Source organism: Delphinapterus leucas, chromosome 9, assembly GCF_059928025.1.
Source record: "Delphinapterus leucas isolate spDelLeu-1000000601 "Yukka" chromosome 9, BTC_Dleu_Yukka2, whole genome shotgun sequence".
Lineage (NCBI taxonomy): Eukaryota > Metazoa > Chordata > Mammalia > Artiodactyla > Monodontidae > Delphinapterus > Delphinapterus leucas.
This window is the reverse complement of record NC_143137.1, coordinates 33,416,664-33,431,147: the sequence shown is the minus strand read 5'-3', so window position 1 is coordinate 33,431,147 and position 14,484 is coordinate 33,416,664. Positions and strand designations below refer to the sequence as shown.

The following is a 14,484-nucleotide window of genomic DNA, read 5'->3' as shown; positions in this document are numbered from 1 at the left end:
TGTTATACTCATGGTTATGTTTTATTACAATGAAAAGATGCAGATTAATTTCAGCAAAGGAAAAAGGCACATAGGGCAGAATCCAGGAGAGACATGAGATTCTAGTTGTCTTCTCCCAGTGGAGTTATAAGGACAGCACTTAATTCTCCCAGTAATGATGTGTGACAATATTCATGAAGTATTGCCAACCAAGGAAGCTCTCCTGAGCCTTGGTGTCCACCGTTACTATTAGTAGTCATTCACATAGGCATGGATCTTAGTTACTCAGTCTACAGTCCCTCAAGAGGTCAAATTGATACAGCACAGTCCAAGGCCCTTACCATGAGTCACGTTTTTAATATAAACCATCTAGTATATCCTAAGTCTCCAGATATACAAAGACTTTGTTCTCAGGAAGGATATTCCAAAGGTTTAGAGGTTATCTCCTAGGTGACAATTAAAGCCAATCTTATATTTGGAATGTGCAGGGTTTGAACAACCCAGATCTGCTGAGTTAACCCTCTACTGAGCACAAGGCTAGTTCAGAAAGATGCCATGCACTTCCACCTTGCTGTCTGGGATCTTGGAATTCAGCTACCATGCTGTGAGGAAGTTCAAACTAGCCTATGCAGAAAAAACACATAGAGAGGTCATATTTAGATGTTCTTGCTGATAGTACTGGTCAATATCGATCATTAATCAGACATGTGAAGACACCTCCAGAGAATTTTGTTCCCCAACCATTTTGTCATCCTTAGCCTTTAAGACTTCCAACTAAAGTCCCAGACATCATGGAACAATACTTTCCCACTATGCTCTCTCCAAATTCTTGGCCCACATAATTTTTAACCCTACTAAAATTGCTGTTTTATGCAGCTAACTTTGGGGTGCTTTGTTACAAAGCAATAAATACAACAACAGCTTTTGAGCACTGGAAGTAGGGTCCTTCCCCACCCCAGCCCCCCCAAAAAATCTAAAACAGGTGGCACTGGCTTTGGGAAGAAGTGAGAAGAAACTTAAGGGGCCTTAAGGATACTATCTGAAAGTCTAATGGGCTTCTAGGCAACAGTTATCTGAAGCTAAAGGAAGCTGTCAGTGATGAGGACTTAAAGGAAAGTATGAAAGTGTTACTAGAAGCTGGAAGAAAGAAAGCAGTTGTTATGTAGTGGCAGAAAGTTTGCCAAGACTGTTGTCCGCAATAATGTAGAAAACAGAAAATACCTAGAACTTGATGACCGAAGAATATCGAAAGTGCCATCTGGCTTCTTTTTACCATCTATGATAAAATGTGAGAAGAGAGATGAACTAAAGACTGAAATGCACTGTTAAACAAAAAGGGACTGGTACTGTCTGCATTCAAAAGTAAAACTGTTTCCCGTACCCAACATTTCCATATGTCAAATAATTTTTAAATTAAGAATTGAGAAATGACTTCTGGGAAAAGATCAAATCCAGGCTGGTGTGTAACAGCCTTTGTTAAGACATCAGAAAGGTTTAACAGAGTGACTCATATATAAACTTTTAGACAGATGGAAGGCCCCCTAAGGATCTTAAGGGTGTGCCTCAGAAATCTTCTGCATTTAAAACAGAGAGTTTCTAAGAATATCTCATGGAATCCATGATATCTCATGGAAATTTCACACTGGTAGGACAAGATAAAGAAAGGATAGTATCAGAGAGGTTTGTGGATACGACTTTGGCTTAATAAAATAGATTATACATTGACACATAAGAAAACACACATGATTTTTCAAATAATTATACCAGCTTGGACTGAAAGGGAGAGAGTCAGTACAAAATGCAAAGGGTTTTGGATTCCTAACTTTTGCAATTCAGGAAGCAGATTGAGACAATGACTCAAAAGCAAACATGGAGTACTTTTGATGGAAAAGGAAGAATGCCTCAGAGAGCAGAGCCAAGATTCCAGAGAGTGGAGCCAAGATCCATGAAGAACAATTGCCAGGGAGTAGAAATGAGTCCTAATCAAGAAAGTCACAACATGGTCCTGGCTGGATTTCAGAACTGCTATGGAACAGTGATTGTTATATGCCTCCTGTTTTACCCATTTTTGAAAGGGATGGTTTACAGCAGGTATTCTAGGACTGGCCCACTATATATTAAGTGTGTGTGAGGTACAGATATCTTGTTTCTTTAGTTCAGAGTTTTTCAGATCAAGAGGAATGGTATTCAAAGAGCTGTAACCAATTAACCACACCTGAGTATCATCCACATCTAGACTTGATTTAGATGACAGATAATAGACTTTGTACTGAGAAGACCTGAAGATCTTGGAGAATGAAATAATTATATTTGGCATGTGGAAGGGATGTGAGCTTTTTTGACAATAGGGCAGAAGGTAGAAGATGATATTTTCCAAAGAAGATTGCAACAATATCTCCCATCCTCTATACTCTTCTTAAATTGTGATTTGGATACTCCTCCCATCAAGTTGGGGTCTATGTCTCCTCCACTTAAACTTGAGCAGATCTTTATGATTATCTCAAACAACAGAGCACTATATAAGTGGCACTATGTGACTTCCATAGCCAGATCATAAAAATGCCATAAATTCCACCTAACTCTCTTAGAACACTTGCTTTTGAAACTCAGCCACCAAGTTGTAAAGAAGTCCAAGCAGCTCACAGAGGCCCTAGCTGGAGAGGATCTGAGGCGCCCTCCTACAAACATCACTGAGGTCCAGCACCAACATGCCAGTCATGTAAAACCATTTTGCAGTACTCCAGTTCAGCCATCTCAGCTGATAATGCATGCAGCAGAGACAAGGGATTCTGGCCTTTCCTGCTCAAACTGCAGATTTGTGAGCAAAATAAATTTGTTGTTCTTATTGTGTAAAGCCATTAAGTTTTAGTGTGGTTTGTTACACAACAACAGATAATAGATTTCTGGAATCATTTAAAGCTGAGTGGTTCTCAACCGAGGATGATTTTGCTCCACAGAAGACATCTGGCAATGTCTGGAGATATTTTTGGTTGTCACAAGTGGGGAGGGATGCTACTGGCATCTAGTGGGTCAAAGCCAGGAATGCTATTAAACAGTCTACAATACACAGGACAGCCCCCTGCAACAAATATCAATAATTATCTGGCTCAAAATGTCATTGGTCTCATGCTTGAGAAATGCTGAATTAAAGTTCCCCTGAAATAAAAATGACAGGCATATAGTTACCTTAAGTCTCAAGCCTGGCAAAAGGTGTTATGTTACCCCAAATACCCCAGTCCTCCAAAAAGGTGCGTATGCTAGCACAGCTCTCCAGAAGGAAAACCTCAATCAATGCCTTTCTAGAAATTCACCTTAGGGAACACTGGATAAGGAAGAGTTTTCCAGAAGTAATAATCCAGTGCATCTATAGTAGAAGACAAAGGAACTAGCCCCGCTGACAGTAAATTTAGTTCTTATATTCTCAATTCTGCAAGATATAGTGTTTGCTGTGGAACAATGGCCACTGATTGCTTCTGCTTTTTCCAAGTAGCAGTTTTATTGTGGGTATGTTACTTTTGTTCCCCCGCTGTAATGGGTCATACTGTGTCCCCCCAAAATTCATATCTACCCAGAACCTCAGAATACAACTTTATTTGGAAATAGGGTTTTTATAGGTGTAATTAGTTAAGATGAAGTCACACCAGGTTAGGGTTGGCCCTAAATCGAATGACTGGTGTCTTCATGAGAGACAGGAGAGATTTAGACTCAGACACAGAGAAAACAGCCACGTGAAGATTCCTCAGGAAGGGCTCATGTGAATTGTATTTCCTAAGTTCTATGTTTATAAAAGTTTGTGCCCTTTATACTTGAAAGTCACTTCATACAAAATCCTTGGTTTACACTATCTTTCTTGAATAGCTTAAATATGTTACTCTACTTTCTTCTGATTTAGAGCATTGCTGTAGAAAAAGTGTGATGTTAATATAATTGTCTTCCCCTTGTAAGTCACACCCCTTCCTAAAGCTGGATACCCAAAGGATTTTTTTCCTATTGTTCAAAGTCCAGTAGCTTCACTAGAATATGTCTTGTGCTGGTTATTTTGAGTCAATATATTCTCAACTATGCAGTATGATCTTTCAATATCTAGTTTCATATCATTTTTTTTTAATTCAGGAAAATTTTCTTGAATCACAGTTTTTTAGTGTTTGTTCCTTTGGTTTGGTTTGCTTCTTCAGAGACTCCTATCATCCATATGTTTGATCTCTTTATCTTATTTTCAATATTTGTTACATTCTTTAGAAAACTTTATATTTGTGTCTTCATTATTTTTTTATTTTGTTAGAAAAAAGAATTTTTACTATCCATTGTTTGTAGGCATTATCAGTTTTTTGGCCTAGTATTCTTTTTACTTTAGTTTTCATCTATGTAATATTATTTTCTTCATTTCTAATTCTTTCCTGAGTTCTATCACTTCACTTCTGAGTTTTTCTAACTCTGATTTGTGTGGTTCTTTCATGACATGCATTAACTTTGTAATGTCTTTAACTTGTTTTAAAGTAATAGCTTATAGTTTTGTTCTGTTTTGTGGACACATCTTTCTGACGTTCTTTCTTTATCTGTAGGGAAGTTATTCTGCTCTGTTTTCTCTCTTTTTTTATAACCTTGTATTGGATTTGACCTTAATATAACATTTACTGTTACCTATTTTTATGTGATATTAATTTTCCTAAACTTTTACAATGACGCAGCATTCAGAAAACTGTGTCCAACTTGAGAGAGCTCCATCTTCCCTTGTTTTTATGGAGTGTTTAAAAATACAGCAGGACTTTTAGGGTTTCCTGACTCTGTTCCCCTTTCTGGCTGCTGAGCACTTGAAATATGTCTAAATTTTAAATTTTAATTAATTTTAGTTAATCTAATTAAATTTTAAACAACTACATGTGATTACTGGCTACTCTAATGGAGAGAGCTCCTCTAGCTTTTCACTTTCCACTGTCTCTTCTGCCCCATCCTACTTGATTTTGATTTCCTTCGACAAAGTTTCTTGTTGTGGGATCCTCTCCTAGAAAGGAGTCCTGGTGGGTTAGTTTTCAGATATCATAGGGTGAGATTGCTTCAGCCCCTTCAGTCACTTTTCACTGTTTCAGTTGCTGTTAGAAAATTGGCCTGCAATGTTTTAAAATGAGTAACTGGAGGAGAACATCTTGAATTTTCCTGTCCATCGGACACCAACTTATTGCTTCCCTCCCTCCCCGACAGAATTTTTTATACATGCATGTCTTGTGGCTCTTGGTGGTTTGTCCTTACCTCTTGTGTTTGGGGATTTATGAACATACCTTGTCACCCAGTTTTATTGTAAAGGTTGTCCACAGCTTTCAGTTTTGCTAACCAGTTTTTTTTTTAAATGTAGATTTTCAGGCAGATTGAAAAATTATGCTGCCACTGCCCTATCTTCCTAAAATGCTTTGAATACAGTAAGTCCCCTACATAGGAACCTTCAAGTTGGGAAATTTCAAAGATGCATCCTTGCTGTGCAATACAAGGAGCTTACTAATGAAGACCTGATGGAATTGGAGATCCATAGAAAGGACGAAGAGAGACAAGAGGAAGAAGAAGTAACTGAAGAACTAAGAGATTCATGATGCAGGAAATAGCAAGGGGATTTACTTTATTTGAGGAGGCACTGTTAGTTTCTGAGGCACAGGAACCGAACGTAGAATTGTACACGAAGGTTGCAGCAGCCGTTCAGTATGCAATCCGGCTACCGTGTCGTCTATTACGAGAAGAAAAGAGCTACTATCCAGAAACACTGGATCATTTTTTCAAGAGGGTAGAACTGAATACAGCAAGGAACCAGAACCTGTGCCATCAACGTCAGGTGAGTGAAATTGCAGCTTGCCCTCCGTCTCCTATTGCTGATGACCCTTCAGCTCTACTATGTGCCACCTAGACTCCCTCCTCCAGTCAGTAACTCTTCTTGTCTGTCACTTGATGCCAGACTCTGTATGCCAGCTGTTGTACTACACTACTGCACTTTTCAAGGTACTGTACTGTAAGATTAAAAATGTTTTCTTTATTTTTTGTATTTGTTTTTTATGTATTATTTGTGTGAAAAGTTTTATAAACCTATTACAGTACAGTACTATACAGCTGATTGTGTTAGTTGGGTACCTAGGCTAACTTTGTTGGACTTACAAATGCGCTCTGGGAATGGAACTCATTCGTATGTAGGGGACTCACTATATTATATTTTTAAATAAGGTTTTTCCATTAAGAAATATGCCATGATCATCATGGAATATTTTTTAAAGGAAGGAAGGGATCCCTATGGACCCACCAATCACAGACAAACCACTGCTGACATTTTAGTGAATTTTCCTCATGTTTCTTTCCTGTGCATGATGTTTTTGCATAGTTGTGAGCACAATCTATATAAATTCTATTTTGTTCCTATAACATTATAATTGTTTACTGTTACAAAACAATTTAACATAAACCTATCATGTGAATCATCCATTATTTGCTTAGCCAATCCCCAATGCCTAGTCAATTAAAAAAATTTTTACAGGTAATAGTTTGCTCTGAGAAATGTTGGTATATCCCCATAGAACAATGTGTAATCCTATACAAGCTGCTAATGAGCAATAATAGCTATGTCAGTAGCACAGGAGTTCCTCTAACAGGTGTTAATAAATGATTAATATTCACTAAAGAGGCCACCTTGGACCACATTAATAATTGAGGAGACAGGTACAGTCATTTTCACCTTGAAAATTTACCTTGCCTGCTATAGAAAACTTTCCAATTGGTGTTTCCTTTTCCTAGTGTTTACAGTATGTTGACCATGTGTGTGTGTTTATATGCACATGTGTATATGTAGATGTGTGTGCCTGCATATTTATAATCAGTCATCTGTATCTCCAGCCCAGATGTTTCTTTTGACTGCCAAACTCAGGTCCAATTGGCCTTGCAAAATCATTACATACAAATGAAACCCCTCATCTTTCTCAAACTTCCTCCTCCTGTTTCCTATCTTGAGTGATTTACAGCCATCATACCAGTTACCAAAATAGATTCCTAAGAGTCACTCTATGCTCATCCTCCCTCCCTTCATTTCAACCAGTCAATTCCAATTTTCTACCGCCTTAAAATCATTGGTTACTCCTTCTAACTCTCCATAATTGTTGCTGCCTCAGTTTGGCCCACAGCCTATTTCACATGGGATATAGCTATCACTTCCCAAGTTTACCAATGACTTCCTTTTTGTTAAACCCAATGAGAATTTGACACTTCTCCACAATTTGACATTGTTGATGAATTCCTTCTCTTAGTTGTTGGGACTCTAATTTTTTTTTCTTACCATCTGACTAACCCTCAACTCCTTTCTGTGCTTTTTTTTTTTTTTTTTGCGGTACACGGGCCTCTCACTGTTGTGGCCTCTCCCGTTGCGGAGCACAGGCTCCAGACGCGCAGGCTCAGCAGCCATGGCTCACGGGCCCAGCCGCTCCGTGGCATGTGGGATCCTCCCGGACTGGGGCACAAACCCGTGTCCCCTGCATCGGCAGGCGGACTCTCAACCACTGCGCCACCAGGGAAGCCCTGTGCTTTTCTTGCTCAGCTTTGCTCAACTGTAGTCTTTGATATTCTTTTATTTTGCAATATCCCATGCTGATCTTACTCCATCCATGGCTTTCAATTATTTGTCTAGGTAAGATGTTGACTCCTAAATTACAATAGCAGTCCAAGTCTCATCTCTAAGATTTATATTTGGATACCTTACTTCAATACCCCAACCTCAAACCCAATATATTAAAAACTGTACCCTTAGGGAGATCAGCTCCGTGCTTTGCGACCACCTAGAAGGGTGGGATAAGGAGGGTGGGAGGGAGACACAACAGGGAAGGGATATGGGGATATACGTATGCATACAGCTGATTCACTTTGTTATACAGCAGAAACTAACACAACACTGTAAAGCAATTATACTTCAATAAAGATGTTAAAAAACAAAACTGTACCCTTTGTCCCCACCTCACCCCCAAGAAAACACAACTAAAAAAAACACTGCCTATCATCCTGTATTTTCCCTTTTCCTGAACCATCTATATAAATGATCAAGCCAGAAACATGTGTCATCTTCTACTCATTTTTCTGTTATCAACTACATCTTGTCATCAAACAATGCCAGTTCTAACTCCTTAATATCTCTTTAGCTTAACACTTGAATAGCTAAATAAGAAATTGAAATCTAATCCTCCTAACTTAATATTTATCTACCTCAAAGTTACCTTCTATATAATTGGCATAGTAATGATTCCGGGTAGAAATCACTGCATTTCACCTTGCCAATGATACAGAAAGTGATGCCGGGAGGGTTGAGAGGGAAGAGAGAGAGAAGGGAAAAATATGATGGTAATAAAATGTCTCCAGATATCTTTCTTAGTGTTGTCTCTGAAATCTCACCAAAGAAGCCCAAAATTTATGTTACAACATTTGTTTGATGCCTTATTTAAACTGTTTCACTGGACATTTTAAGCTCCCTGAAAGAGATCAAGTTGCCTTGTCATAACTAAACCTCATGCTCATTGGAGCTTACACTGGGTAAACTTTGCAGGGGCCCAAACATTGTAGGATGGCTTGGGAAAATGGGATGGGAAAGTTTTACTTAAACTGAGTGAGAAGAAAAATTCATGACCACTTTGGTCATTCCATTTTTAGTTTATTCATAGGATAAGGAAAACATCACATTATAAATCAATGTTCTGTTACTGAACTGAACTTGGGTCTGCTCATCCAATGCACAGTAAAGCTAATCTACTGACATGAGATGGTGGTGAGGTAAAGTATAGTGTTTATCGCAAGGCACCAAGCAAGGAGAACAAGAAGCTAATGCTCAAAAGACTGGAACTCCCCAATGGCTTTTACAGAAAAGTTTTTAAAGGCAACATCAGGGGTGTGGGCTGCAGGGTGCCTGACCAGCTTGTGCACAATTCTCTGATTGGTCAATGGTGAATTAACAGGGTGCTGTTTCAGGAATCCCTGAAGATTCATTCATTCCAACTGGTCTGGGGTCTACACTCTGGTGGTCAGCAGTTTTCATCTTGGGGGGGAGTGTCTGCTTTCTGCAAAATCAACTCAAGGATGTGGTTCAGGATATTATCTATAGCCCTTAAGGAGGAACTAAAGGTCCTTGACTTTATTTTATGGTTAAACTATTATTATTTAGCCTTGCTTGACTGTTTTCCTTTGTTTCTGCATTTTCTCAGTTCTCTGTTTAAATCTGCTCTTTGGAACTTGGGAAAGGCCTAGGTGGCTAAAGCTCTTCTACAGACAAGGAGCAAAGGACACCAGGGGTCTGTGCCTGGGAAGGTCCTGCAGGGTCCTGCTTGGTTTCATGTTGAACAACATTAATAAATAGCCAAGTAAGCAAAGGGTTAAAAGTGTTAGCTAAAATGAATTTGGGGTGTTTTCAGTTACCAAATTTCCAGAGGTAAGGGGGAGAGGAATCTGGACCTATATATCTACATGATTTGGGACTTTTTCCTTTTTAAATTTAGATGCCAGATTAAGAGGTCACCTGCTATCTGACCATTTTAATTTTCTGTCATTACCGTGAACTGGGGAAAAAAAAAAAAAAAGGATTCTTCTCTTTTAATTAGTCAAAATTCTGTGTTTGCTGTCCCAAACATGCTGGAGGCATTGCTTAAAGACTCATGAGCACTAGCTCTGCCCCCAGGAGACTATGAAATTGGGCAGGTCCCTATACCTCTGGGGTCCTCAGTTCCCTGCAAAATGAGAAAGCTAGACTCTAATCCTTGGGATCCCTTTCAGATCCACCAAGCTAATGGTGTATTCATTGCAACTGCTCCTGAATCAGGCCATGATTTGTATCCAGCCCTAGTGCTTCAGTGCTGCTTGTTATGTCTATGAAACTGCTTCATCAAAACATGAGGCACATGAGCACCCTCACACCATTTCACACAACGAGGACAAAGGGCAAAGCTCTACTTCCAAAGGAATGGCATAACCTGTCTCTGAAGTGGTTCACATCATCCTCATCTTTGAACTAACAAGTGTTCAGAAAACACATAACCATCTTCATTGACATTAAGGCTGTGAGAGGAGATTCCCAGTCAGTGCTTGGGACTTGGAGAAAAGCATTTAAGAAAAGGCCATCTCCACAACTTAATAGTGAAATTAGGGTGCAACACCCATCACAAGGATCCCTAACAACCTCCACGATTTCTTTGCTAGGAAAAGAAACCAAGAAGCTAGTAGTGGTATATAATACTCCGCTGGACACATATCCAAGGTCCCAAGCAAAAACAGGTACAAGCTTACTGAATGGAAGGGCTCTTCTTCAGTTGGAGGTAGGCTGGGTTCCAATTCTTTACCAGCAGGTCGGCTGAAGGCCAGGGCAGCCTCAGACACCAGGTCAGGGATACTGAAATGCGCTCTGCAGGGCGCCGCCCCGGACGGGGCCCCGCCCCTCACCTTGCCTTCGCCGCGCTCCGGCCGCGAAGGTGCGTGCGGCGCTCGGTGATTGGCGGCTGCCCGGCGGGGCCAGGCTGCCATTGGCTGCCTGGGCCTCTTTGTTCCCGGTCCCCGCCTCAGGCCGTCTGTAGCGGACTGGGCGGCGGAAGTTTGACGGCGCCGGGCGAGTGGCTGCGGCAGCGGCGCAGGAGACCCAGCAGTTCTCCCCTAGTACCTGCAGCGGTGCCGGAGGCCAGGCGAGCCTGGGTGTTAGATACCGGACAGCAGGAGGAACCCCTCTGACACACAGATATGGACTTGGAGGCCAAAGTAAAGAAGGTAGGGCGGCGCGGGCAGCGGAGCAGCGGCCGCTTCACCTGCGCGGGGCGCCGCCCTCTGGCTGCCAGCGGCGGGTGGGGTGCACGGGCCACTGGGCCCGAGCCAGCTCTGGGTCTCCGGAACCCGGAGCCCAGGTACCCGACCCTCCCGGTAGAGGGGATCCCCGGCGGCCTCGCAAACTCCTGAAACCTGGGAGCGACGGAGAGTCGTGAGCGCGCGCGCGCGCGAGGGTGGCACGGGACATTTCTCCCCGTCTAACCACGTCCAACGGTTGGAAGTGTTCGAAACTTTCCTTAAGATGTTTCAGCTGCGCCTGTGCCTCCCTAAAAGAAAAGGATGAGGTTAGGGCGTGTTAAGGCGAGGCTGTGACACTACTTCTTCCTGCCTCAGGAAGTTCAACTTTATTAAGCCTTTGTGGTTTGGGGTCACTGATGTGACTTTGACAGCTCAGACCTCCTCCCCTCCCAGCTCGGCTGTCCGAGGCTCTCTAGAGTGAGCGTTGATTGAATGCGCTTCCTTCGCACCCGCGGCTGGTGATAACGTGAAAGGTGTTGATGTTTTTTATTTTTTCTTTGGTCATTCATTACTTGACTTCCAAAGCACTGCCTCCCTCTTCCAAAGAAAATGCTCTCCCTGTTTGGCAGCCATCCCCAAAGGACGATTGTCACCAGTGGTTTAGCTCCAGGAGACGTTTCCTGCCTGGCTGCCCCCCGGGCGTCAGTACCCACGGCCCTACCTGAGCCGCTCCCTGATTTGGGGAGCCTTACGTTTCTTGGGAGAAAGGGTGGGGGACCACACTGTGTCTGAAAAGGAATGCTGATGTCACATTCCAGTGTAACGTTCGGTGTGAAAGGTCTCATTCCAGGGAATTGCTCATATTTACTTTGCAGTAAATTTAAGCTAGCTGCTCCTTATCAAATAAGGAAGTTTTGCAGAGAGAAAAAGGGGAAAAAATAGAACCTAATTTTCTTCTCTTGCCCACTGTGGGTTGCCAACATTGCCATTATTTCATCTTCTAAAGACAAAGTTCCTGACCTGAGCATTAATTCTGTTTCATGCCCAGAACTGGATTTTTGAAAATGTATGCAAGTGCAAAATAGTAGGTCAGGAGGCTGTTGAAAAATGAAAACCTGCGGTGGGAAAAAAAGTTTGCCCCTTATGGCTAGAACCGGCACTCAAAACGGAATCCAAAGGATGGGAAAACATAGTGTAAATTCTGACAGTCCTGATTGCATTCTGTTATCTTCCAGTTTGGTTTCTTATTTTCTTTGCTTTTAGATGACACTAAAATTTTTTGTTAATTTTGCTTGCTACTAGGAAAGCATTTTGTTTGCCGCTAATTAGTCTTCTGTTGATGAACACTTCTTATTTTGTTTTTCAAGTGGGAAAGAATGAGTAATTTAGTACTTGTCAAAAATTTGGGAGGTCTTGTCTATTCTTAAACATATATTGCTTCAAAAATTACTTTTTAAATGTCAACATCCTTTGGGAGGGGAGGAATGAATGCGTGAAGCACAGAGGATTTTTTTAGGGCAGTGAAACTATTCTGTATGCTACTATAATGGTGGTTACATGTCATTATATATTTTTCAAAACCCATAGAATGAACAACACCAAGAGTGGACCCTAAAATAAACTATGGACGTTGGGGGATGATGATGTGCCAGTGTAGGTTCATCATTTGTAACAAATGTACCACTCGGATGTGGGATATTGACACTGGAGGAAGCTTTGAAAGGGAGTAGGGAGATATATGGGAATGCTGTCCCTTCTGCTAAATTTTGCTGAGAACCTAAAACTGCTCTGAAAAATAACATCTACTTATAAGAAAAAAAAAAAAATCAGCACCCAAAAGTGATTTTGAAATTATTTGAGACAAAGAACAAGTAATCCTGAGGGAGAAAGTACAGAGTTAAGAATTACATGTGCTAGGAAGGGAAAAATCCAGACATTATTTATAAACAATTTACTTAGTTTTAGAATGTGGATTATAATAAGTAATGCTCTTGATATATGGTGTAATTTTTCTCCTCCATCTCCCGTTTACTTTAAAAGGTTATCTTTTCAACCAAGAATCTTATCCTTCTCTCTAATCCTCCTTCTCCCCTTCCCCCACCCTCAAGAAAAAGGATTCCATAAATTTAAAGCTTTTACAGACAATACCATGACTGTAACAAATCCTTGTTTCACTACTTTGTCATCACTGGTGATTCTCAGGACAGAGTCCTTAACTAGTAAATTGGAAAGTACTAAAAGATCCCAAAGGTGTCCAATTTGACTGCCAACCATACCCTCTGTGTCTGTGCAGGACCCTTGACAGACTTAATGTTCTGTGAATTCAACAAAATGTTTCCCAGCACAAAGAATTTAGAGGTCCCAGGAACACATTTCATAATCTCAAAAAGAAACTTGCATTCCCTTTAGAAATTGCTTTCTAAGACACCAGAAGAAGGAAACATTACAAGATCATCTCTGATCTATGATCAGAGCCTTCTTACCCTATTTTGGTAGCAAGATAGTTTTCAGGTCTCCCTTCTTTTTGACTTGGGTATACAAGAAAACTAATAGTTTGAATGTACCTTTTAAAAAGCATGGTTGGAAGTTGGAACAAAGACACAACCATTTAAGTAAAACTAAATTTGACTTCTAGTTTAAGATACATGGCATTTTTTCCTTCTAAAACCCTTGTACTGTTGTTTTCATAAGAAATTTTCTCCAGGCAGTTGACAAATGTTACTTTCCTTTCCCATTAACATTTTGTGTAAAAAGAATTTAAAAGGGTTGTCTTTATTTCACAACCACCTAGGTGGATGATACTATTATAAGATTCTTTGTTTATAAAATGAGAACTTGGGTGTCCATATCATTGGCATAAATTTGGATTCATTACCAGTTAAAACACACAGTCACAAAGGCAAGGAATTTTTATAATTAGATTTTACTATATTTTGTTTTGTTTGAGGTAAGTGAGCTGTTGCTAGGATGTGAGAGCTAGTTTGGTTATACAGAGTTTTTGTTTCAATAATATTTTAGAGTAGAATTTGACTTTTACGTATTGGCCCTGTCGTCTGAGTTATTTGTCTAGATCTCTTCATTATAATTGACTTCGTGTAAGTAGACCCTATGTTTGCTTGGAAAAAGCAATGGACTTTGAGAAGCAGAAAGAGAGTCTCATTTTGGTGGTGACTGGTAAATCATGGCCCACAGCCAGATGTTTTCTTCTTTCCTTTCTGTGTTACTCTTCCATGAGAATCACTTTTTTTCCCTTTAAAAACATACCAGAGAGAAAGAGAACTCTAGTAATTTCCCTTATGCTGCCTGGAATTGCTGCAGAGCTTTAAATTTTACACCTTATTCATTGTTTGTCTCCATTCTAACCTCCATCTTTTGATCCTTCCTGATGTCTTGCATTTTTTTTTCTTAGGACTCTTTGTTTCTTTAATTTAATTTTAAAAAGATGAGATGTACTTTAAAGATTACAAGTCACTAAAAACCCCCTTTCTCAGCATCCAAACATGTTTTGAAAGCTGTCATTTGCCAAAAAACCAAAATGAAACCAAGTGATTGCGCTTGGAAAGAGTACTGAACCACAAAGATTGTTTCCATTAGAAATTAGAATGAGCCTTTTCTCTAAGGTGGCCCCTGATTGAATGGAAAAGGCAAGTAAATGGTGACCTGGAGGCAGAAATCTACAGTTGAATTCTCTGCTTGAAGCCATTCTTTCTGCGAGAATCATTGGCAAGGCTTGGGGTA

The 14,484-nt window shown here is 40.4% G+C and overlaps 1 protein-coding gene across 2 annotated transcripts in view; it reads left to right on the top strand.

The window, feature by feature from the left end:
* Positions 1-10,573: 10,573 nt before the first annotated feature.
* The window catches only part of TES (testin LIM domain protein), a 49,169-nt gene continuing 45,258 nt past the window's right edge, over positions 10,574-14,484 (top strand). For both annotated transcript variants that reach the window (XM_022582751.2, XM_022582743.2), the window contains exon 1: positions 10,574-10,731. In XM_022582751.2, coding sequence (XP_022438459.1) covers positions 10,705-10,731 — 27 coding nt within the window. In that variant the 5' untranslated portion in view covers positions 10,574-10,704. The remainder of the gene's footprint in view (positions 10,732-14,484) is intronic.